The sequence below is a fragment of the Scyliorhinus torazame genome, chromosome 18, assembly GCF_047496885.1.
Source record: "Scyliorhinus torazame isolate Kashiwa2021f chromosome 18, sScyTor2.1, whole genome shotgun sequence".
NCBI classification, from domain to species: domain Eukaryota; kingdom Metazoa; phylum Chordata; class Chondrichthyes; order Carcharhiniformes; family Scyliorhinidae; genus Scyliorhinus; species Scyliorhinus torazame.
Window position 1 is genome coordinate 44,484,662 of NC_092724.1, and position 25,741 is coordinate 44,510,402.

A 25,741-nucleotide genomic window follows, 5' to 3' on the forward strand; every position below is an offset into this window, starting at 1 on the left:
TGCTGTGTAACCAAGAGCAATGGCTGACCACTGCAGACAGAGGTTCAAGAGTCTTCTGGCCTACAGGAGACCTCAGTTAATGCCTGCCATTATTTGAACAGCTTTTATTTTTAACATATCAACAGGTTATTCCTGAATTGACAGGAAGAACGGCCATACATTTTTCTCCCCTTTCCTGACTATCCCATGGGCTCTCTGGTATATTGCCTTTTCTCATGGCCTGGGCAAGAAATAGCACCAAGTGTGCAACAAGGTACCAGGTACCATCGGAACTGTATCCTCAGCATCAAGCAATACCTTGCGGACAGGAGGGGAAGAAATAACAGGTGGATGAAATAGGTTCATGAAACCTGTAGTTTTCTGGGCTAAATTGGTAAATCAACATCCAATAGTGTATGTCTTGCATCCCACCCCCAATTCATTTGGTTTCATTGTTTGTTGGTACTCACCCGACATTATATTCATCATGTGACCTTGTGTTTGAAGTCTTTACAGGAGCAGCATATGTTGGCTCCTCAGCCACTGTATTTGGAAAAGTGAAGACAATGATTTAGGAAGAAGAACAGCCATTAAATTCCCTGCACCTTATAACCCAGTTCCTTACAATATCATATAACTCAGCACTTCAACTCATCAGAAAAACAGACTTCTCTGATTTTGGAGATCAGTAATCAGCGAGCATGTCTGCATTCTCATATTCAATTAAAGCTGGCTTTGGGTTATGGAGGGGGAAAAAATCAGCTAGGATTCCTACCTCTGATTCCTTTCCAGCTACTCTTGTTGGGAAGTGTGTTTACCTGGAGGTCTGCGATGACTAGATTGGGTTTGACTTTGTTGCCTCACCTCTAGGTTCAAGTGGCTTGGTAGATCTAGCTTTTAGCCTCACACATGAAGGATGGTCCCTTAGCCGAGAAAATTGAGGGCATGTAACTCAGCAAAGGCAATGCCATGAGTTGAGATGGGAAAATTGGAATGAAATGAATTTTGCCTTGACGTATGTTTGAAGGAAATGGATTCTCTGACATGTGTGGCTGAATTGAGGAACTTTCTCCCTTTATATTATGGATTGAAAGTCATCATTTCTGGCAGTAATACGTACAACCGACCTGATTGGTACCCCATCAAACACCTCTAACATCCACTCCCTCCAACATCGATGTACAGTAGCAGCAGTGTGTACCATATACAAGATGCACCGCAGCAACTCACCAAGGCTCCACTAACTGTAAGTTCCCCTCCAGGCTACACACCATCCTGACCTGGGGGTATATCACCATTCCTTTACTGTTGCTGGATCAAAATCCTGGAACATCGTCCTTAACAGCACTGTGGATGTAGTCACACCACATAGACTGCAGCGGTTCAAGGTGTTTCACTGCCACCTTCCCAAGGGAAATTAAGGATAGGCAATAAAAACACTGCAAAGGCCACATCCAGTGAAAGAATAAAAAAAACATAGAATTTAGAAAGGAACAGTTCACTCGGTCAACGTTTATACTCCACACAAGCACACAGTTCAATCACATTTACGCACCCATGTTCACAAATCCCTTCAGTCACCTGTCCAATCAAAACTTGACTGTTGCCTCAATCACTGACTCTGGAAAGAAAGTCTTCACCTTCACAATTCTCCGTGTGAAGGGTTTCTTCTGCCCTCCATTTGAAATCTCTTACATTTAATCCTCAACCTTTGGTAGATTGATCCCTCAGCAACTAGAAATAATGGAAATAAGCAGGAGCAGGCTCCACTGGAGCCAGTATTTGAGTTGCTGACCCTGGAGGCATTTTACAGAAACTATGGGCTAGATTTTCCTGGTGGGAAGGACCAGGTAATTAGCGTGGAATTTCATTGGGGTAGATCTCTGATGCATTCACAAATTCACCTCTGCATCACTGATTGTCTTTAAGACAGAGATAGATAAGTGTTTGATCAATAAGGGGTTCAGGGGTTATGGGGAGAAGGCAGGAGAATGGGAATGAGAAAAGTATCAGCCATGATTGAATGGCGGAGCAGACTCGATGGGCCGAGTGGCCTAATTCTGCTCCTATGTCTTATGGTCTTATTGCTGCTGCTGGTAAGGGTTCCCAGCGGCAGCTGGGAAATGGATTGGCCGCTGCTCCGTGAAAGCGGGGAAACAATTTGCATATTTAAGGCCCCAATTAGGGGCAATTAGTGGGCTTGCTGGTATTTTTTCGATGATGGAGTGGCATCCTCTTGCTCCCCCTACCAAGCCGGTGTGGAAGCCACCAGCCTCACATAGGCAGCTTCCTTGCAGCAGGCTGGAGGACCACGAAGCAGGAGATTGATTTCAATGGAGTAGGTGCTGTGCTTGGAGTCCTGTGCTTGCTAATTTAAAGGGCAGCACGGTAGCACAAGTGGCTAGCACTGTGGCTTCACAGCGCCAGGGTCCCAGGTTCGATTCCCCGCTGGGTCACTGTCTGTGCGGAGTCTGCACGTTCTCCCCGTGTGTGCGTGGGTTTCCTCCGGGTGCTCCGGTTTCCTCCCACAGTCCAAAGACGTGCAGGTTAGGTGGATTGGCCATGATAAATTGCCCTTAGTGACCAAAAAGGTTAGGAGGGGTTATTGGGTTACGGGGATAGGGTGTAAGTGAGGGCTTAAGTGGGTCGGTGCAGACTCGATGGGCCGAATGGCCTTCTTCTGCACTGTATGTTCTATGTTCTAGTAAACAGCCACAACCGTGGCAATGCCCATTACTGTAGGGGGGGGAGGGGGGAAGAGAGTGCCGAGTGCCCATTACGGGGGTTACTCTTTGCCCTTCCTGTTCGATGGTGATAACCCTTCTAGACTTTCTTATGTTCCCCCATTTGTGGCTAGTAACCGGGAATGAAGGCAGGAAGAGCAAAGCCCCCCCTCCCCCCAACCCCCAGTAATGGGCACTGCCTCCTCTCCCCCAGTAATGGGCACTGCCACGGTTGTAGCTCGAGCCTCACTGCGATTCTTTAGCAGCGCTCACATCAACCCTGGGGCTCTGATCTTTCAATGCTGGAGTGAACCCCATTGATCCTCCCGACTTGGGAGTCACCTGCTGTCCTTAATTGGAAATGACAAGTTAGGCGACCACCTCTGCGAAAATAAACACAGCTCATTGGGCTCTTGGCTGATACAGGCTCTGGACCCCCCCCATTTGTCCCCAACACCGAGGTTCCAAAGCTTGCAGGTAAATCAATCTTCCTGCCTTTCAGTCATGTTTGGGAGACAACGGCATCATCTGATTTACTGTACAGCTCTGGGCCGAGGTCACAGCTTGGGTGTGCAGCAGAGCAGTCAGATAAATGATGGATTAAAACTCATTCATAAACAATAACTTGCTAAACGAAATCCATTCATTGTGACGGCTAATTGCTAAGACCAATCAGTGAACAGCAAAGTAGCATCGCTTCTGAAGCAACTGATTATTCACTCACCATGAGGGGGTTTGGAGGCTGTGGGTCTGAACTCCATCGCTGGCACTGGCTTCGTGTTTGGCTTTAAGCTGGAAAAGAGGGAGAAACAAGCGTCATCTCCAGTCAGCTCAAGCTATCTCTGAATATGAGCAGACCAAGGATTGAATTTTCGCACTGACTGCACACAGGATAGCTGTCACAATATGTGGACACTGACCATGTGCCATAGAAAGTAAAGTCTCCATAGTCCCAGATGACCATGGCTGCTTTCCCCTTTGAGGGGGGAGAGCTGACTGCTGGTGATTTAACCTGAGGATCGCACACCTCAGGAGAGGGGCAAGGTTCTGGAAAGGAATAAAATTAGAAACAGAAATTACTGGCCCCAATGTTCAATAAAGTGGCCTCCACATCAATTGTTGAGCTTTATAAAGTGGCCTCTATATTCCTTTGCTGTGCTCTGTAAAACACCGACCTTCCATTGCTCTTCATAGTGTGGCTAGGATCCATCACATGGTGTTTTGACTGATTCTCTCTTGGTGAATCTGTCCTTTCAGGTTCAGTGTCTGAAACATCTGTGCAAAAAAATACAGATAGTTGGAACAATTCAAGAAATAAAACATTATTCTCTATCTACTGGAACTCACCAAGGTTCCTTCAACAGCACCTTCTAAACCCCAAACCACTACCATCTTGAAAGACTAAGGCAGCAATACATGCGAACACCCTCACCACCTGGATGATCCCATCCAAGCCCATCCTGACACACACCATCCTGACTTGGAAAAATATCGTCGTTCCTTCTCTGTCACTGGATCAAAATCCTGGAACTCCTTTCCTAACAACACAACGGATGTACCTACACCAGTGTTTTTCAAATGTTTTTTTTCCAGTTCCCACTGGCCAACCTTCAGTACACACGCTGGCAGCCTTTGGGACCCGTGCCATGTTCGCTTACCCAGTCTATCCTGAGTCAAGGCAGTGTTTGGGACACTGAAGATTTCTAAAGGGCGGCACGGTGGCACAGTGATTAGTACTGCTGCCTCACAGCGCCAAGGACCCGGGTACGATCCCGGCCCCGGGTCACTGCCCGTGTGGAGTTTGCACATTCTCCCCATGCCTGCGTGGGTCTCACCCCAACAACCCAAAAAGATGTGCAGGGTAGGTGATTGGCCACGCTAAATTGCCCCTTAATTGGAAAAAAGAATTGGGTTCTATAAATTTCTTTAAAAAACTAAAACTTTTCTTGCCTCAGGCAAGGGAGGGTAAGAAAATAATCTAGATTTCCGGTTCTTAATCACAATCCAGAGGCCCTGGGTGCATTGAATTTATGTCAGCATTGGGTAAGGATAGGATAATTGAGATAAGCAACCCCTAGATTGAAAGTACCTGGATTTAAAACAGACAATACTGACAATGCTTAGTAGATCAGGCAGCAGCTGATGGCTGTGATGGAAGGCCATCAACCTGAAATGTTCAAGGCCAGCACGGTGGCACAGTGGTTAGCATTGCTACCTCACGGCGCTGAGGTCCCAGGTTCGATCCCGGCTCTGGGTCACTGTCCGTGCGGAGTTTGCACATTCTCCCCGTGTTTGCGTGGGTTTCGCCCCCACAACCCAAAGATGTGCCGGTTAGATTGATTGGTCATGCTAAATTGCCCCTTAACTGGAAATAATTAATTGGCCACTCTAAATTTATTTTAAAAACCTGTAATGTTCAGCCATTTATTCTTTATCACTGAACATACTGCCTGGCTGGTTGAGTACTTACGGAGTTCTATATATAAGGGGCAGCATGGTAGCATTGTGGATAGCACAACTGCTTCACAGCTCCAGGGTCCCAGGTTCGATTCCGGCTTGGGTCACTGTCTGTGCGGAGTCTGCACATCCTCCCCGTGTGTGCGTGGGTTTCCTCCGGGTGCTCCGGTTTCCTCCCACGGTCCAAAGATGTGCAGGTTAGGTGGATTGGCCATGCTAAATTGCCCATAGTGTCCAAAATTGCCCTTAGTGTTGGGTGGGGTTACTGGGTTATGGGGATGGGGTGGAGATGTTGACCTTGGGTAAGGTGCTCTTTCCAAGAGCCGGTGCAGACTCGATGGGCCGAATGGCCTCCTTCTGCACTGTAAATTCTATGATAATCTATGATATATATATACACATACATAAACACATATTTTGAGATAATATTTTGCAATTTTAATTATTGCCCACAGAAATGCAAAGCTAAAAGAAGGGTAAGAGAAAGTAAAAGACGTGTCTTTTTTCAGACATCCTAATTCCTCTTTCTCAGCGACATGTGTCTTCCACATTCCAATGGGTGAAACCGCTGGGATTTACGTTAACTGATGAATTGAGTGATTGAATACATGCGCGTTCACAGGCAAGTGAGGTCAGTACAAGTGGGCAGGTATTTAATTGAAATAGAGAAGGGACAGACAGTTTTCGTGATCAGCGGTGTGGAGGGGTGAAAAACAAGTATGTGCCGAGCCACAAAACAGTCTGAATCCCATTTGCAGATTTCTAATCCTGCCCAATCCTCAATTATATTCAGCAATTAGAACTGAATTTCGGATAGGGCCCATATAAATTTGCGTCTGAGCCAATGTGAAATTTCACCTCAATCCTTTAATGAGAGTAGGTGACTGCCTCCCCTTGTCAATAGACAAATCGAATAGCTATGCTGTTTATGATCTTGTCAATCTTAACCTTCAATGGAGCCGTTTCCTGCCGTGTTTTAATAATTTGGCAGATTAATCAAGTGCAGCCTTAAACACCCTTCACTCATCAACGTCCGGCATTATCACATTTCCAGGCAGAAATGCTGAGCACAAATTAGGATAAGATTTTATGATATGAAGCCCAGTTCAGTTCTGACCTACAATAGTGCACACACGGTCACTTCCCCCAAGTTGCATTCACTTCATTGTGATATTCCTGATAAATGAGTGTCCATCAGCTCCTATGTCCCCGAAACCAAGTACAGTGCACTGAAATTACTTATCTAACATAATTAAAGAAGAAATATTGATAAACATGGATCTGGTGGGGCAGCACGGTAGCATTGTGGATAGCACAAATGCTTCACAGCTCCAGGGTCTCAGGTTCGATTCCGGCTTGGGTCACTGTCTGTGCGGAGTCTGCACATCCTCCACGTGTGTGCGTGGGTTTCCTCCGGGTGCTCCGGTTTCCTCCCACAGTCCAAAGATGTGCGGGTTAGGTGGATTGGCCATGCTAAATTGCCCATAGTGTCCAAAATTGCCCTTAGTGTTGGGTGGGGTTACTGGGTTATGGGGATTGGGTGGAGGTGTAGACCTTGGGTAGGGTGCTCTTTCCAAGAGCCGGTGCAGACTCGATGGGCCGAATGGCCTCCTTCTGCACTGTAAATTCTATGATTCTATGATTCTATGGTGCAGTGAGCCAGAATTCCTAATTGTCAAGTCTGTCCTCGTTGTAGTCCATTGTTTAAGGAGGGACTGAATTGACACTTTAGGCAGAACTTTCCCCGCAGGCTTCTGAATGCTCCCATTGGGAAACTGCGTTAGCGGCTGATGTGCTCAGCGAGAAGCAATTCGATCCGGGTGGGTCGCGACCCACACATTGAAAAACCATGACCTACACCACAGGGGCTGCAGCGGGTCAAGAAGGCAGCACACCACCACCACCTTCTCAAGGGCAATTAGGGATGGGCAATGAATGCTGGCCTCGCCAGCGACGCCCACATCCCATAAATGAATAAATGAAAAAAAAAAATCCCTTTTGTAAAAATGGTCCCATTTTAGCCTCTTTTGGCAAGAATCATCACCCGATTGGATATGGGACAGGCAACGTGTTTTTTTAACTGGATTATCCAGCAATTTCTCAGAAGAAAGTTGGACCTCAAAGGTTTGTTTTTGTGATTGTTTTTGTGATTCTTCTTCATACAGGCTTTGTCTTGTGGATGGGTTAGCGGCATTGAAGCAAATATTAGAACTCAAAACCTCAATTTTACAGCACCTCCGCCATCCATAACATCTCATTCTGCCCTTGTCCACTCCCCAGATGGTGACACTTGAATTTTAAATATGAAAAGTATCAGACTGAAAATGACTGTGATATCAGGGCTTGCTGACCCATCATTCCTCTGCTAGCTGTTTTAGTGAAGGTGTTGGTCCATTTATTTTAGATGTGCCCTGCACATGTATCACTCGCCTACATGCTAATAATATTGGCAATGTAATTGCTAGGCAATAGTACAGTTTGTAACAGGATCTCGGTAATAGAAGGAAAATTAAAACGAGAGAAGGTAGAGATGATGCAGAAATTGGAGGCCAGAGTGAGCAGAAGGTAAAACGTTCTCCAGAGAAGTGGGAATAGCTAAATTTCTCTTCCAGGGAGCCAGCGAGGACTCAATGGGCCAAATGGACTTCCTTCTGTGCTGCAACCATTTTGATTCTGTTAGGCCGGAATTTTCCACGGCAGGTTTTCCCGCTGCCCGCCATTGGCCACTGGAAGGATCTACCAGTCACTCCAAACTTAATGGCAATTCACATGGCCCGCCGGTGCCGCTGCCAGGGAATCTGCGGCAGGAATTGAGTCTGATAGGACCGGAAAATTCTGCTGGCGGGAAAGGCTGGAAAATCCCACCCTGTGATTCTACAACTTGGTTGGGAAATCAGCAGAAACCCTGTGGGATAAACAGCCATTTTCAATGTTTTTCACCGGTTTCCACCAATCATCTGGTAAAGGTGCAATGCGAGATCAGGGAAACCCAATGGAAATTCTATCGCACAGTGTTTACTGTGGTTTTGTATTCGAGTAGATGTATTACTGTAACATTTATGTGTATTTCACTGCCATGGTGCATGAAATGGATACGATAAAAAAAGAAATGGGAACAGAATTTTCTCTGGACCTGCTGTTTAAGGATTAAACAGGGAATATGGTATAGAATCCATAGTATCCTTACAGTGCATGGAGGCCATTCAGCCCATCGAGTCTGCACCTACCCTCTGAAAGTGCATCCTACCGAGGCCCATTCTCCCATCCTGTCTCTGTAACTGCGCATTGATCATGGCCAATCCCTAACCTGCACATCCTTGGACAATAATAGTGTGTTTGTGGTTTGATCGCTTACCATCCAGGCTGTTTTCCTCACTGTCCATCAGTTCTGGAACACTGATCAGAAACTGTTCATCATCCCGAAGGACCACCAACCTCAGCTCCCCCTCCGACTTCTCAATTAGTGTCCTCGTATCTTCCAGTGATATATTCTCCGTCACTATACCATTAATCTAAACAAACAGAAGAAATGGTCCATCACTGTCACCTCTACCAACACTTGTCTGTCAGGAACATGAAGCTTAGAATAGGCCACTTGGCCCAATTTTGATTGGTTTCAACACAATTTACTGGCTGTGTTGCACAGTCCTCAATCCCTTCTCTCTCCAGAGAGATATCTAACTTCCTCTTTCCCTTACTGAAATCTTCCACTTGAATTGTTTTCCTAGATAATTCATCCTCAAAATGTCCCACCTCAAAACGTTTCCTCATTTTGCCTGTCTAGTATTTAAGCCCATTGTCTGCCTTTTATTTGTTGGTATTCTGCCTTAAGGATCACATTCCACTGTCCGGGCAGGTGATCCCTGTGTGTGTGATTTCCATTCCACATCATGGGACCATATATCATTTGTTGGTGGGGGTGCAGGGGGGGGGGGGGTGGTTTTGGAGATAGTGAGTGGTGATGGGTCACTCACTGGGTAAGGTATCCAGGCGACCTCACACTTCTGACCCTGATCCTTGTTGCCTCTGAGTATGACCCGAGGTGGAAAGTTCAATTGTCCTGGCGGCCCTGCCCCGTGCCTTCCTGCAACACCCAAACCACCAACCTCCCACATCCTCCCACCCAGCACACCCAGCCCAGCCCATCCCTCACATCCTTCAGATAGAGGAGTGAGACAGGTCGGACTGTTGGTGGAAAGATGTTTAATAGTGACTATATACATTATTGTGCCCAGGCCCCAACCTCTAACCTAAGTGCTGCACCCATGCCAACTTAACTCATGTCTAACATCCTTGTCTTACGTAGCCTTCCGCTCCTTCTAGGTGTGATCCCAGAGATGTGGAGATGGCCTGCTGTATACCGCGCCCTGTGACCTGAAGTGCCTTTGGTGGCCGTCCTTTGCAGAGCCTGGACCTAGATGGGCCCTGCTGACTTTCAGGTGTCACAGGTGACAAAGTTTCGGTCACTCTGTTCTGTCTACTGCCCATGAGATGTGCTAGTGTCAGGTGGGGGGGGGGGGGGGGGGGGGGGGGCGGATTCAGAAGTGTTGAGGTGTTCCAGCATCTCCAGGAGGCACCGGCACGAGTCCCATCACTTCCTCCTCCCTCGGGCTACTCCATGGGATGGAGGTGAGGCCGGAGAGAGCTCCAGAGGCTCCACTGTCACCTGATACTCCCAGTTATGGAGGCCTGCTCTCGTCTCAACCAGGATCTCGATGCGCTTAACCATGGAGCACAGAGACCGGGCCATGTCCCTCAACGAGTGAGTCATGTCCCTCTGCGCCTCGATCATGTCCCTCTGGCACTGTGCTATATTCCTCTGGTACAGTGCTATGTCTCTCTGTGCCTGGCCCAGATTAGTCAGTGCCCAGCCAATGCTCTCGATGTCCTAAGCCATGACCCTTTGTGACTGGGCCAAGTTCTGGAGTGCCACAGCGGGTCTGCCTGTCACTGGGCTCCCGTGTCATGAGCCTCAGCCATCGACCACACAGATTGTCCCAAGCCTTGGACGTCTTGACCCATGGCTGCGATTTTTTGACCCAAGGCTTCCATCGCGGACGCCACCCATCCAGTGTTGGCTTGGGTACCACACATTATCGGCTTTGTCGCCTCTGCCTGAAGGGGATTGGACTCCTCTAACTGCGCTTGCAGGTTTCTGACCCCCCCCCCCCCCCCCCCCCCGTATACCCTGGCACTGCGTCTGCAACTCCACCAGTGATGGGATCATTCTTTCGGGAAGGGCAACACCTGTCCAGACTACAGCTGGTTCCCGGGATCTAGCAGCCCTCTGACCACCGCTCCCTCGGGGGCTCCACCTGATGTCCTGCAGCATGTGATGTGCGCACTCGATGATGGCCCAGAAGCCTCTTCATTAAAATGCCCTAACAAGGTGATAGTTTCTGAGATGGTGGAGGTGAATGCAGTGCATGAGAAGTCGGTGTCATCCCTGGAATGGCCCTCCGCGATATGCAGGGGCTGTGGCTGGGGGCAACGCACCCCAGACTGGCCAACGTGGTCTGATGGTGATGCTGCAAGACAAAGGCAAGACACATGGTGAGATCTTGGGAAGGAGTGGTCTGGGGGAGAGTAGTGACTCACTTGCTCTGGGACATTATTTTGCATTAGGGACTAACTTGGTTGTCCCATGTCGACCTCCACCTTGGAGATGAACCTCTCCTGCACCCGGTTAGTTCCATCAGCCTCTGCGGGGGTGAGAGCCCAGAGGTCCGGGATGCCCCCTCCAGTCTTTTCCCACTCCCTTGTGTTGGACCATCTTTTCCTAGGGGACACATAAAGGACATGGTGCGAAGCCTGGACACTAGTTACAGGGGGGGGGGGGGGGGGCGGGGGCGGGGGGGGGGGGGGGGGTCTGCAGCTGGTGGCAAGTGTGTGCAAGGCACCTGACTAAAGAGGACAATACAGGTGTTGGGGTTTGGTGCAGAGTGGGATGTGAGGGAGATATGGACAGATGAGTTTTGATTGGTCTCTATGGGATTGGGAGGGGGGGGCCACGGGGGGGTGGTGGCCGATGTGGGGAGTGAGGGACAGGAATGGTGCCAAAGGCACAAGAGGTGGTGACTTACCCGAGCTACCCTAAAGAGGTTGTTCATCTTTTTGTGGCACTGCGTGCCAGTCTGCCAGGTGAGGCTCGCGCACTGACCTCTGTCGTGTTATTCACCCTGGGGTAACACGGACTGCAACTGGATGCAGTTGTACTGGAAAGTAGACACCAAACTAAGACGTTAGTTCAATACGTTTTATTGAACTTCTGGGGCAGTGCACAGAGCTTGCTGTGGGTTGACACTCTACTAATCTAAGTGTGCTAACTATAACTAATTAGACCAGACTAGCTCTGAGCCACGTGTAGAAGGTGCTAACTGATATATACACCCTGACTGTCACTACAGCTGTCACCAGTGGAAAGAGGCAGAGTGCTGATGCCTCGTGTGTTTTATAGTGTTCTGCCTGGTGATTGGTTGTGTTCTGTCCTGTGTGTTGATTGGCTTTACTGGGTGTCTGTCACTGCCTGTCTGTATCTCATTATGTGCATGAGGGCATATCATGACAACCTCCTCTGCCACCTCCACCCAGGCCCAGTTCACAAGCATGGGCAGTGGCCTCCTGCCCACCCTGGGGAAAAGGGTGTTCTGCCTCTCCTACACCGCATCTAATATTCGGTTCAGCTCAGCGCTTGCAAATCGGGGGGCGGGGGGCAGCTCTTTGAGGAGTCATCTTCTTGGCTGGAATGAGAGTGTGTGGGGACTGGAGAGCTTCTAAGCAGCTCCAGCTTCTCAAGCTCTCCAGCGTCAATTCCGGCCCCAGCAAATCCGATGCCGGCAGCAATAAGAATTGCTCTAGGCTCACGTGGGCAGAGCGTTGGCCCATTAACATATCATGAATTGCTCCAGAAATAGCGCCCCAACAGGAATGCAGACTTCATGCAATTCAGTCCCGGCATCAACACTTAGGACGGTATTCTCTGTTGGCGGGATCCTCCACTTCACCGGCAGCTCACTCATGCCCACAGATGGCGTGGAGGTGGCCACAATTGGAAACCCCATCGACCGGCTGCCGGGACGGAGGATCCCACTGCCGGTGGGGGCTCCCCGGGCCAGAAAATAGGTCTGGCGGGATGGAGAATCCCGCCCTAGTCTCTCAAACGGAGTATCCCACCCTTTGTATTTGGACTCTTTTAATCCGCCGTCATCCCGAAATCTTTTCCCTTAACAAGCACTGTAAATTCTATGATAATAGTTCCCGTAGGTAATTATTCACAGGAAATGGTGGGTTTTAAGCTAAAGGGGGGAATTGAAAGCAACAGACAATGGGCGGGATTCTCCATTCCCCGACGCTGATTTCGTAATCGGCGATCGGGCGGAAATTCCTTTTTACGACCAAATCGGGGGCGGCGCCTGTTTTCAGATGCCCTGCCCCCTCTGAAACGGCATCATCGAGGAGCATGCCGCAGGGACGGCCTCAGGACGTTACCTGAAGGTCCTCCCCCATGCTCCGCCCCCGATGTGCCGAGTTCCCGGCTGCACGGTTGATTCATAGTCTCAGCGGTCGGGAACCCGGCGTGGCGGCTACGGACTATGTCCAGTGCCGGCAACAATTGGGCGGGAGCCTTGCTGCTGGCCAAGGGGGCTTCGGCAGGGGCTGGGGGGGACTGGTGGGTCCGAGGGGGTGTCCAGAGGAGCACTATCTGACAGGTCGGTTCCGCGCACGGCTGGCGCCATGTTGTACGGCGCGACTGCTGCAGGTCGCCGCCATGCGCATGTGCGGCCACAGACCCGACAATTCTCCGGGCGTTTATATCGGGAAGGCCGTGGGTTTTACGTGGCACAGCTGCTAGCCCCTCACTGATCGGAGGATCGGTGCTGGGGCCTCGATGATTTTTCCCACATAAAATGCCACGGATCTTCCGGACATGGCCCCAAAATCGGAGAATCCAGCCCAATGTCTCTCAAGGATTGGTCACACACTCCTAGTGGGGACCAGGGAGCTCAGCCGAAGGAGATCATGCCAAAGTGCTGTCGTTCTGTCTTTAACCCATCCTTCATGGGATTCTGAGATCCATGCTTTTTGTCAGCTCGGTTTTCCACTGATAATGCGGCATCACTGAATCATTTCTTTTAAGGGCTGGGTTCACCTCTGGAGATCTGCAAATACAACCTATTAGTAGGTCCACATAATATCTTCAGGAGTCCCGTCATGTTTACACAAAGAAGGTTTATTTTGGCAAACAAAAGTAAAGGTCGCAACACAACATACAGCATTTTGGTCCCAGCTGGGACTACTGGATTACCGATCTTGCCGGTCCCAATATGGGCCGGCTTTCAAGTACAAGGTTCACGAGCCCCAGCTGCTCAGTTTCCGTCCCTCAGTGGGGAAGGCCGTATTCCATGAGCCCCATAGGGAGATCAATTGGGTCACCCCATGGGTCTCGTGAGGGTTATTACAGTCTATGACTCTTGAGAATGAATATTTTACCTTTAGTATGATGTCCCCCTCCTTTAAGACTCCTTCCTTTGAAGCGAGGCCACCAGATGACATGTGTTTAATGAAAATTTGACTTCCCAGCCTCAAGCCGTATTCTGTGAGAAAACACAGTGCACATAGGTAGTTAGCAATTCATCTGTTAAACTGTTCAGAAATGCTGACAACGCACGAGTCAACAGGACTTCAATCTCACATTCAGGCTCTGATGTTTTTGAAAAGGACACACAGAGCCCAATTAATCTTTTAGCGAGAAGTCTATTGAAAGGAAATTGATAGTGCACCTTGTTGAGCAAAGGTCTCTCAGCTGCTGCCAACACCTGCAATATTCAAACCTTACAAGCACATGAATGATTTCAGGGGCAAGGAAGGTGATGTCTTCTTAAAGGTGCAGGGGAAGGCTGGAATCCTTGATTTTGATTTTGGTGCTTACCAAAAAGGAGAAGGCAGGCAAAGTATCGGCGAAAGTGGGGATGGTATTAGTAATGGATGGGGTGAAAATCAATAGGAAGGATGCATTTGAAAAGTTTACTTGCTTCGAGTGGATGGCTTGCATCCCAGGCTCTAAAAGAAGTGGGTATGAAGATATAGTGGACATGTATACATTCTACACAGTGCTTCAATCGGGCCTCAGAGAGCAAAATAGGCACAAAAGGGAAAGAGAGTGAAACGGAAGGAAAGGAGAAGGAAAGGCAGGAAAGAGACAGAAAGATGGCAGAAAGAAAAGAAAGAAAAACAAATGAACTCAATGAAGGCAGAGACCAAAGAAGCAGATCACTTTCAGAAGGAACAACACTAAAGAAGTATAGGTTATTTTATATTACATGCTGTGCATTGATCCAAAAGATAGTGGCCTAGAATTTCCACAATGTAAACTCCAACTTTAATCTGCAGATTTGGCTGGGTCTGTTCCTGGGTCTGCCGGCAAGGGCAGCACGGTAGCATTGTGGATAGCACAATTGCTTCACAGCTCCAGGGTCCCAGGTTCGATTCCGGCTTGGGTCACTGTCTGTGCGGAGTCTGCACATCCTCCCAGTGTGTGCGTGGGTTTCCTCCGGGTGCTCCGGTTTCCTCCCACAGTCCAAAGATGTGCAGGTTAGGTGGATTGGCCATGATAAATTGCCCTTAGTGTCCAAAATTGCCCTTAGTGTTGGGTGGGGTTACTGGGTTATGGGGATAGGGTGGAGGTGTTGACTTTGGGTAGGGTGCTCTTTCCAAGAGCCGGTGCAGGCTCGATGGGCTGAATGGCCTCCTTCTGCACTGTAAATTCTATGATAATCTATGTTCACTTGCATTCTCACACACGCTGCCATTGGCATAAAACGTGTGGAAAATGCATGTGACATACCTGCCAACTCTGTGCTGTCCTTAAAAAGATATTCAGCTGCACTCAAGCAGTAGATTGAAGGACAACAGGTAAAAGAGGAACAGCAATGAGCTCATACCATTCATATCAATACCGTCATTGTACACAACAGAACATTACAAGAGCAGACTTACAATCCCTCTTTTGGAATATTAAAGACAGAAGGCACTGGCTCCCTAGAGCAGATGTCACCAAGCTTACCAGGAATGCAAATCGTGTTGTTTGAAGTGAGGTGGCAACTCCCTCACACCAGAACTGGAGACCAGTACTGCAAAATATTCAATGACCCATCACCAAGGCAGGTGAGGTAACACACTGAGCACTCCCCTCCACTGCTGTATTCCCAACTCTGAGCAGGTTCTGCATGCACCTTCTTAAATTCAACATCAAATTGGTTCGATAGCATTCCTCTGAACTACCTTGGGTTGGGTTTTGTGGCATTATAAGAGCTGTATAAATGCAAGTTATTGTGATTGTGCAGCACTTGCACAATAAGCTTTCACAATGCAGCTTGGTTAAGGGCAGTTCTAATTTGGAAGTTTTTGTGAGGGCCACGAAGAATCCAGCACGAGTTTCAAGGATACAAAGAAATAACATTTATTTACAATAACATACACAACAGCAGCAACCTCGCTTGCTGCTTACTCCTTCCTGCTGGTTCCAAACTGGCCAGCTTTATTTATACAGGGAATCTGCTAATGATTTCTCCGCCACCCTCATTGGGGAAGCTCATACTCCCACAGGATTGTGGGATTGTCATTAGTCCCCAGCCAATGGTAAGCAGGCAGGTTATAACATCCCTCCCCTCAAAGTCCAAGGAATCCACCGAAGACCCTGGCGAAGGAGGGCGTCGGACTCGTTTTGCCGCAGGCCGGACACCATTTGCACGAGGCGCAGGATCGGGCGGCGTGTAACGAGACGGAGACCAGCGCTTCCGTGATGAACGGCGTAACGGTTGTACATCCACGGCTCGTGGGCCCGAGGATTCCCCCTCTGATGCGTCCTGTGTCTCCATCTCGGAGTCAGAGTCTGCTGCCTCTGTCATCTCGGCGTCTCTATCTCCACGCGGTTCTGTAATGACCTGCGCAGGCTTTGAGTGAGGCACCAGAGGAAGATTGTGAGGACTACTTTCCATTGTCTCTAGTCTCTGCGGCTGTAGAAATGAGCTCCGGGGGCGGGGAATCTTTGGAAGGGATAGTCTTCTGGACCGAACGTGGTCTACATGTTTGCACTGGAGACGACCCTGGGCTTGCACCTGGTAAGATATAGGGCCCGTTTGGCGAAAGATGGCGCCAGGGACCCACTGGGCACCACCAGCAAAATTGCGAACGAACACTGGGTCACCGGGCGCAAACTGCCGAATCGGCCGATGCCGAGAAAAACCCTGTCCCAGTCGTTCTTATGTGCGGCGTACCTTTGCGCCAATGTCCGGGAAAACCATACTAAGGCGGGTGCGAAGTCTCCGGCCCATTAGGAGTTCTGCGGGAGCTACCCCAGTCACTGCATGGGGGGTGGTCCTATACGAAAACAAAAAGCGAGCCAGTCTCGTGTCCATTGACCCAGAAGACTGCTTCTTTAGGCCTCGTTTGAATGTCTGCACTGCGCGCTCTGCCAACCCATCTGAAGCCAGGTGGTAAGGGGAAGTGCGGATATGGCGTATGCCATTCATCTTCATGAACCTCGCAAACTCCTCACTGGTGAATGGAGTGCCGTTATCTGTGACCAGCACCTCGGGGAGGCCATGTGTACTAAAAGACAAATGCTTCTTCTCAATTGTTGCGCAGGACGTTGTGCCTAGCATCTTATGCACCTCTAGCCATTTAGACTGGGCGTCGATTAATAAAAGGAACATGGATCCTTGAAAAGGGCGGACAAAATCTGCATGCAAGCGCGCCCAAGGCTGCCCTGGCCATTCCCAGTGATGTAGGGGCGCGGCCGGTGGAAGCTTCTGATGCTCCTGACAAATGGAGCAGTTTTGGGCCACCTTCTCAATGTCGGCGTCGAGGCCTGGCCACCAAACATAACTCCGGGCCAACATTTTCATTTTGGTCACACCTGGATGCCCATTGTGCAAGTCTCTTAGTATCAGCTCCTGTCCTTTTTCCGGGACAATCACACGCGTCCCCCACAAGAGGATGCCGTCTTCCACGCTGAATTCTGACAGCTTGGAGGAAAATGCCCGCAACTCGCCTGTCTGTGCTGCCCACCATACAGGACTATGTGTCTAACCTTTGACAGGACTGGCTCCATCTGGGTCTACTCATGGATCTGTGATGCCGTGACAGGCAAGGTGTCCATAAAATTTAGGGTTGCAACCATCTCACCGGTCGCGGGGGTCGACATGGGGCCGGTCGATAAAGGCAATCGGCTCAGTGCGTCGGCATTCGCTATCTGCGTTCCTGGTTTATGCTCCAGAGAATACTCGTATGCAGCAAGCAACAAAGCCCAGCGCTGGATCCGTGCGGAAGCAATGGGCGGTATTGGCTTATCCTCTCTGAAAGGTCCCAGCAGAGGCTTATGATCAGTCACGATAGTGAAGTGGCGGCCATACACGTACTGGTGGAAACGTTTCACCGCAAAGACCACTGCCAGGCCCTCCTTCTCGATCTGCGCGTACTTTTTTCCGCTGCAGTCAATGTGCAGGAGGTGAAAGCTATCGGCCGCTCGGCCCCGTTCTCCATCTCGTGGGACAGGACGGCCCCAATACCATACTGGGATGCATCACATGTGACGAGCAAAGGCTTTCCAGGATCATAGTGGGTTAGTAACCCAGACGACGACAATTGTTGTTTTACCCGCCGGAAAGCGGTTTCTTGCGGCTGACCCCAAACCCAGGTGTGATTTTTCTTTCGCAGAAGATGCAACAGGGCCAGTGTAGTTTCCAGATTGGGGAGGAACTTCCCGTAATAGTTTACGAGGCCGAGAAAAGAACGAAGATGCGAAGTGTCAGTCGGGGCAGGGGCCTGTTGAATCGCGCGCACCTTCTCTGCGACGGGGTGCAAACCTTCGCGGTCCACCCGATAACCCAGGTAGACTACTTCCTTCACCTGAAAGACGCACTTTGTGCGACGTAAACGGACTCCAGCCTCCGAAAAGCGTCGAAGGACAGCCTCCAGATTTTCCAAATGTTCCTGCTCCGACGTCCCTGTGATCAAAACGTCATCTAAGTAGACAGCGACACGCGGTAAACCTCTCAAAATGCCCTCCAAAACACGTTGAAAAATAGTGCAGGCAGAGGATACTCCAAAGGGCATACGTGTATATTCATACAGGCCCTGGTGTAGATTAATCGTTACATATGGTCGGGAGGCAGGGTCCAGCTCCAACTGTAGGTTGGCGTAACTCATATCTAATTTTGTGAACGAGACTCCACCTGCAAGCTTTGTGTGTAGATCCTCTATGTGAGGCATTGGATATCGGTCAAGTTGGGAAGCCGTATTCACTGTACGTTTATAGTCGCTGCCCACTGAACTGTGGCATCTGCCTTCATTACAGGTACAATTGGTGCTGCCCAGTCAGCGAAACGGACGGGCCTGATAATACCCAAAGTTTCCAAACAAGTGAGCTCCCCTTCTACCTTCTCGTGCAAGGCGTAAGGCACCGGGCACGCCCGAAAGTGCACGGCGTGGCTCCTGGTTCGACTTGGATACGGGCTACGGCCCCTTTTATTTCCCCCAAACTGGGCTGGAATACATCTGGGTATCGTCCTAGCACCTCAGTCAACCCTTCAGAAACTGTTTGGAGGATGTGCTGCCACTGTAAGCGCAAATGGCGCAACCAGTCCCAACCCAACAGGCTGGGCCCATGGCCGCGCACCACGATAAGTGGGAAACGCCCCTCCTGGCGTCCATAAACAACAGGGGTCATCATAGTTCCTGCAATGTCCAATGGTTCCCCCGTGTAGGTGGCCAACCTGGCCTGTGTGTCAGTTAATGTAAGGGTCTGTATACCCTGCTTGATGCGGTCGAATGTCCTCTGGGCGATCACGGAGACTGCTGCGCCAGTATCCAACTCCATCTCAAGCGGGTGACCATTGACCCGTCCTGTCACCTTAATGGGGGCCACACGGGGAGCTGCCACACAATGCAGCTGCAGGCAGTTGTCCTCCGTCTCCACGTCCTCAGGAGTAGTCGCCACAGGTTCATCCACATGGAAGGTACGGCCCCTGGGCTGGTCCCAGTTTTGGTCGGAATGACGGCGCCTCTGGCGCCCCCAGGACCGGCATCCACCACGGGGTCGGCGCCTACAAGTCTGACACGGACATGGCTCCTCATCCATTGGTTCTGGAGAAAGCTCCCTTCGGGGAGGAATGTCCGACGGCCACTGGCGTCGATCCGGACGTCTCGCCCAAGGTACCGCAGGAGTGTGGGGGGACGTTTTCGGACGGAAAGGATTGCGCCCCAAGGCATGCACTTCCATTCCCTGTATCTCCTGCACTCCTCGTTCTGCGCTCGCTCGGGACAATACTATTTGAATGACCTGTTGAAAAGTCAATGTTGGCTGAGCTAACTACTTTCTCTGGGTGGCCGCATTGTTAATATCGCAAACCAAACGGTCGCGTAACATTTCTGACAAGGTCTCACCATAGTCACAGTACTCCGCAATCCTGTGTAGCCTGGATAGAAAGTCGGCAAGGGATTCTCCAGGGGTCCTCTCAGCGGTATTAAACCGGTAACGCTGGACTATCGTGGATGGGGTTGGGTTAAAATGCTGCCCCACTAAATTGACAAGTTAATCAAACGTTTTGGTGTCCGGCGCAGCTGGGTACGTAAGGCTCCCAATCACCCCAAACGAATGCGGGCTGCAGGCGGTGAGCAATATGACCACCTGGCGCTCGTTCTCGGTGATATTGTTTGCCCGGAAATAGTAACGCATCCGTTGTGCATACTGGTTCCAGCTTTCCAGCGCAGCATCAAAAACATCCAAACGTCCGTACAGAGGCATGGTGTAATAGAAAACAACTTCCAACCTGTATCCAACAAAAATCCAGGGAGGTGGCTTCAGCAGTGTAGACAGCTATTCACTTTAATAGCATTCCTCTGAACTACCTTGGGTTGGGTTTTGTGGCATTATAAGAGCTGTATAAATGCAAGTTATTGTGATTGTGCAGCACTTGCACAATAAGCTTTCACAATGCAGCTTGGTGAAGGGCAGTTCTAATTTGAAAGTTTTTGTGAGGGCCACGAAGAATCCAGCACGAGTTTCAAGGATACAAAGAAATAACATTTCAGCAGCAGCAGCAACTTTACTTGCTGCTTACTCCTTCCTGCTGGTTCCAAACTGCTCATACTCCCACAGGATTGTGGGATTGTCATTAGTCCCCAGCCAATGGTAAGCAGGCAGGTTATAACAGAAGTATAAAATTATGGAGACAGAAGCCTAGGTTTTGCAACAGTATCGACAGCAAAATTACTCCACTGAAACTGACAGCAGCCTCAGCAGTTCACACGTGCACAATAACATGGAAATATGGCAGCTGCTGTCAGTGATCCTATGCTCCTCCAGAGGAGCTGATGTTGAGGATCCCCTGACTGCAATCAATGGGGTAATCAATGAATTGAGGGGAACTTCCACTCTCAATCTGAGGGTCTCACTGTAAAACCTTTGAAAAGTAGCATTGTGTTGTGTGGACGCAGTGGCATAGTAGTATTGTCACTGGACTGGTAACCCAGAGACCCAGGGCCAATGTTCTGTAGACTCGGATTCATAGTAGATGGGGAAATTGAATTCAATTTTTAAAATCTGGAATTAAAAGTTGAATGGTGACTATAAAATAACGTCGCAAAAAACCCAACTGGCTCACTAAACAAAATCTGCCATCCTTACCTGGTCTGGCCTATATGTGACTCTAGATCCACAGCAATGTGATTAATTCGGAAATGGTCTCAGAGGCCACAAAAATTCCATATATTTTGAAAATATTTTAAAGGCTTTTTTTAAGCTCATTTCACAATCCATAATATTTAAATTAAAGGTGGAAGGATTCAGTGCTTTTAATTTCCCAGTTTATTTTCTGTGAGGACTCTTGACTGTGATTAGCTGCTAACTCTACTTGTTGGTTTAAGCTGCTGCTGTGAACCAGGCAAGCACATTTGCAGGGATAGCTGAATCTTTGTCGGCAGTTTACTTCAAGGGCAGCAGCCTGTATCATTGCTTTGCCACTGACAGCCAAATCCAGTCCATTGATAGATAAGCAAATGGCCAAAAGTGTGGGAAATGGATTTCAATGTAGGCAAAAGTGAGGCCATCCACTTTCAACCTAAATGGTGAAAACTGCAGAGATCTAGAAAGACCTGGGGGTCCGGCTACATAGATCATATAAACGTCATGGATAGATATGGAAACAAATCATAAAATGGAATGCTGTTTTTTATAACGAGAGGATTAGAATGCAGGGGGTAGCAGCAATAATTCGCTGGTTCCGCCACAACTGGAGTACTATAAGCAGTTCTGGGGACAGCACGGTAGCATAGTGGTTAGCACAGTTGCTTCACAACTCCAGGGTCCCAGGTTTGATTCCCGGCTTGGGTCACTGTCTGTGCGGAGTCTGCACGTTCTCCCCGTGTCTGGGTGGGTTTCCTCCGGGTGCTCCGGTTTCCTCCCAGAGTCCAAAGATGTGCGGGTTAGGTGGATTGGCCATGCTAAATTGCCCTTAGTGTCCAAAAATGTTAAGTGGGGTTACTGGGTTACAGGGATAGGGTGGAGGTGTGGGCTTGGGTAGGGTGCTCTTTCCAAGGGCCGGTGCAGACTTGGGCTGAATGGCCTCCTTCAGCACTGTAAATTCTATGATTCTATGACTACACTTTAGGTATTGACATTGAAAGAAGTGCAGTATACTCATTGGAATGATACCTGGACTCAAAAGATTAATTACAACGAAACATTGCACAATAGAGAATTCCTTGAAATTTAGATGATTAAGGGGTGACATAAGATCATAAGACCATAAGACATAGGAGCGGAAGTAAGGCCATTCGGCCCATCGAGTCCACTCCACCATTCAATCATGGCTGATTTCAACTCCATTTACCCGCTCTCTCTCCATAGCCCTTAATTCCTCGAGAAATCAAGAATTTATCAACTTCTGTCTTAAAGACACTCAACGTCCCGGCCTCCACCGCCCTCTGAGGCAATGAATTCCACAGACCCACCACTCTCTGGCTGATGAAATTTCTCCTCATCTCTGTTCTAAAGTGACTCCCTTTTATTCTGAGGCTGAGCCCCAGGGTCCTAGTCTCCCCTGCTAATGGAAACAACTTCCCTACGTCCACCCTATCTAAGCCATTCATTATCTTGTAAGTTTTTATTAGATCTCCCCTCAACCTCCTAAACTCAAATGAATATAATCCCAGGATCCTCAGACGTTCATCGTATGTTAGGCCTACCATTCCTGGGATCATCCGTGTGACTCTCCGCTGGACCTGCTCCAGTGCCAGTATGTCCTTCCTGAGGTGTGGGGCCCAAAATTGCTCACAGTATTCTAAATGGGGCCTAACTAGTGCTTTATAAAGCTTCAGAAGTACATCCCTGCTTTTATATTCCAAGCCTTTTGAGATAAATGACAACATAGATAACATCAATTGGCTCTCCTTGGTCTAACCTATTTGTTATCTCTTCAAAGAACTCTAACAGGTTTGTCAGGCATGACCTCCCCTTACTAAATCCATGCTGACTTGTCCTAATCCGACCCTGCACTTCCAAGAATTTAGAAATCTCATCCTTAACAATGGATTCTAGAATCTTAACAACAACCGAGGTTAGGCTAATTGGCCTATAATTTTCCATCTTTTTCCTTGTTCCCTTCTTGAACAGGGGGGTTACAACAGTGATTTTCCAATCCTCTGGGACTTTCCATTGACTCCAGTGACTTTTGAAAGATCATAACTAACGCCTCCACTATTTCTTCAGCTATCTCCTTTAGAACTCTAGGATGTAGCCTATCTGGGCCCAGAGATTTATCAATTTTTAGACCTCTTAGTTTCTCTAGCACTTTCTCCTTTGTGATGGCTACCATATTCAACTCTGCCCCCTGACTCTCCTGAATTGTTGGGATATTACTCATGTCATCTACTGTGAAGACTGACGCAAAGTACTTATTTAGTTCATCAGCTATTTCCTTGTCTCCCATCGCTAGATTCCCAGCGTCATTTTGGAGCGGCCCAATGTCTACTTTTGCCTCCCATTTGTTTTTAATGTATTTAAAGAAACTTTTACAATCATTCCTAATGTTACTGGCTAGCCTACCTTCATATTTGATCCTCTCTTTCCTTATTTCTCTCTTTGTTATCCTCTGTTTGTTTTTGTAGCCTTCCCAATCTTCTGACTTCCCACTACTCTTTGCCACATTATAGGCTTTCTCTTTTGCTTTGATGCATTCCCTAACTTCCTTTGTCAGCCATGGCTGCCTAATCCCCCCTCTGATAACCTTTCTTTTCTTTGGGATGAACCTCTGTACTGTGTCCTCAATTACTCCCAGAAACTCCTGCCATTGCTGTTCTACTGTCTTTCCCACTAGGCTCTGCTCCCTGTCGATTTTCGTCAGTTCCTCCCTCATGCCCTTGTAGTTACCTTTATTTAAATGTAACACTGTTACATCTGATTCTAACCTTCTTTCTTTCAAATTGCAGATTGAATTCTACCATATTATGATCACTGCCTCCTAAGTGTTCCCTTACTTTAGGATCTTTAATCAAGTCTGGCTCAAGTCTGGGGCAGCACGGTAGCATTGTGGATAGCACAATTGCTTCACAGCTCCAGGGTCCCGGGTTCGATCCCGGCTTGGGTCACTGTCTGTGCGGAGTCTGCACATCCTCCCCGTGTGTGCGTGGGTTTCCTCCGGGTGCTCCGGTTTCCTCCCACAGTCCAAAGATGTGCAGGTTAGGTGGATTGGCCATGAGAAATTGCCCTTAGTGTCCAAAATTGCCCTTAGTGTCGGGTGGGGTTACTGGGTTATGGGGATATGGTGGAGGTGTTGACCTTGGGTAGGGTGCTCTTTCCAAGAGCCTGTGCAGACTCGATGAGCCGAATGGCCTCCTTCTGCACTGTAAATTCTATGACAAATTCTATTACATAACACTAAGTCCAGAATGGCCTGTTCCCTCGTGGGCTCCATCACAAGCTGTTCCAAAAAGCCCTCCTGTAAACATTCAATGAATTCCCTTTCCTTGGGTCCACTGGCAGCATTATTTACCCAGTCCACCTGCATATTGAAGTCCCCCATGATCACTGTGACCTTGCCTTTCTGACATGCACTTTCTATTTCGTGGTGCATTTTGTGCCCCTGGTCCTGACCACTGTTAGGAGGCCTGTACATAACTCCCATTATGTTTTTTTTGTCTTTGTGGTTCCTCAACTCTACCCACACAGACTCCACATCATCTGACCCTATGTCGTTTAGTGCTATTCATTTAATTTCATTCCTAATTAACAAGGCAACCCCGCCCCCTCTGCCCACCTCTCTGACTTTTCGATAGGTTGTGAATCCCTGGATGTTTAAATGCCAGTCCTGAATCCCCTGCAACCACGTCTCTGTGATGCCTACCACATCATACCTGCCAGTCACAATCTGGGCCACAAGCTCATCTACCTTGTTCCGTACACTGCGTGCATTTAACTATAGCATCTTTAATTCTCTATTGACCGTCCCTTTTTGTTTTCTTAGTGTGGTGGACCTTGGTTTACTGAGCCTTTCCATACACTGTGTCATATTTTGTGGGATGGGGACTATCGTAACCTCTCCTGAGTTCTGTCTTTTCGTGCTTTTTTGTATTCCTAAGCAGCTACGCTTCCCACTGATTACTTCACCTCTTGGTTCCCTGACTTCCCCTTCCCCTCCCAATCTCTAGTTTAAAGTCCTATTGACCACCCTATTTACTCTTTTCGCCAGAACACTGGTCCCAGCTCAGTTCAGGTGGAGACCATCCCAACGGTATAGGTCCTCCCTGTCCCAAACCTGATGCCAGTGTCCCATGAAAAGGAACCCCTCATTCCCACACCACTCTTTCAGCCACGTGTTAACTTCCCTTATTCTTGCCTCCCTATGCCAATTTGCACGTGGCTCGGGCAGTAATCTGGAGATTATGACCCTTGAGGACCTGTTTTTTAATTTGAATCCTAGCTCTTTATAATCTCTAAACAGGTCCTCTTTCCTAGACTTGCCTATGTTGTTGGTACCGACATGGACCACAACAACTGGATCCTCCCCCTCCCTCTCCAGTATCCTTTCAAGCCGGTCAGCGATGTCCCGCACCCTAGCACCGGGCAGGCAACATACCATGCGGGACTCTTTATCCTGCTCACAAAGGATACTATCTATCCCCCTGATAATAGAATCCCCTACAACTACAACTTGCCTATTTACTCCCTCCCCTTGAATGGCCTGCTGAACCATGGTGCCTTGGTCAGCTGACTCATCCTTCCTGCAGCCCTGTTCGCCATCCACACAGGGAGCAAGTGCCTCATACCTGTTGGACAGGGTCAAGGGCTGAGGTACCTGAGTTCCTGACTGCTGATTCCCTTTACCTGCCTGACTTGCAGTCACACCCTGCTGTCCCTGGCCACTGGCAGGATTTAAACTACTTACTCTGACAGGTGTGACTGCCTCCTGAAACACAGTGTCCAGGTAAGTCTCTCCCTCCCGGATGTGCCTCAGTGTTTGAAGCTCAGACTCCAGCTCATCAACTCTGAGCCGGAGCTCTTCGAGCAGCCAACACTTACTGCA

At 48.9% G+C, this 25,741-nt stretch overlaps 1 protein-coding gene across 2 annotated transcripts in view; it reads right to left on the minus strand.

Annotated features, from left to right (window-relative positions):
• LOC140395179 (tight junction protein ZO-3-like) overlaps positions 1-25,741 on the minus strand; it is a 137,407-nt gene that overhangs the window by 54,480 nt on the left and 57,186 nt on the right. For both annotated transcript variants that reach the window (XM_072482686.1, XM_072482688.1), the window contains exons 6-10: positions 13,650-13,753; positions 8,515-8,671; positions 3,878-3,977; positions 3,427-3,494; positions 450-522 (exon numbers count right to left, since the gene is read on the minus strand). In XM_072482686.1, coding sequence (XP_072338787.1) covers positions 450-522; positions 3,427-3,494; positions 3,878-3,977; positions 8,515-8,671; positions 13,650-13,753 — 502 coding nt within the window. The remainder of the gene's footprint in view (positions 1-449; positions 523-3,426; positions 3,495-3,877; positions 3,978-8,514; positions 8,672-13,649; positions 13,754-25,741) is intronic.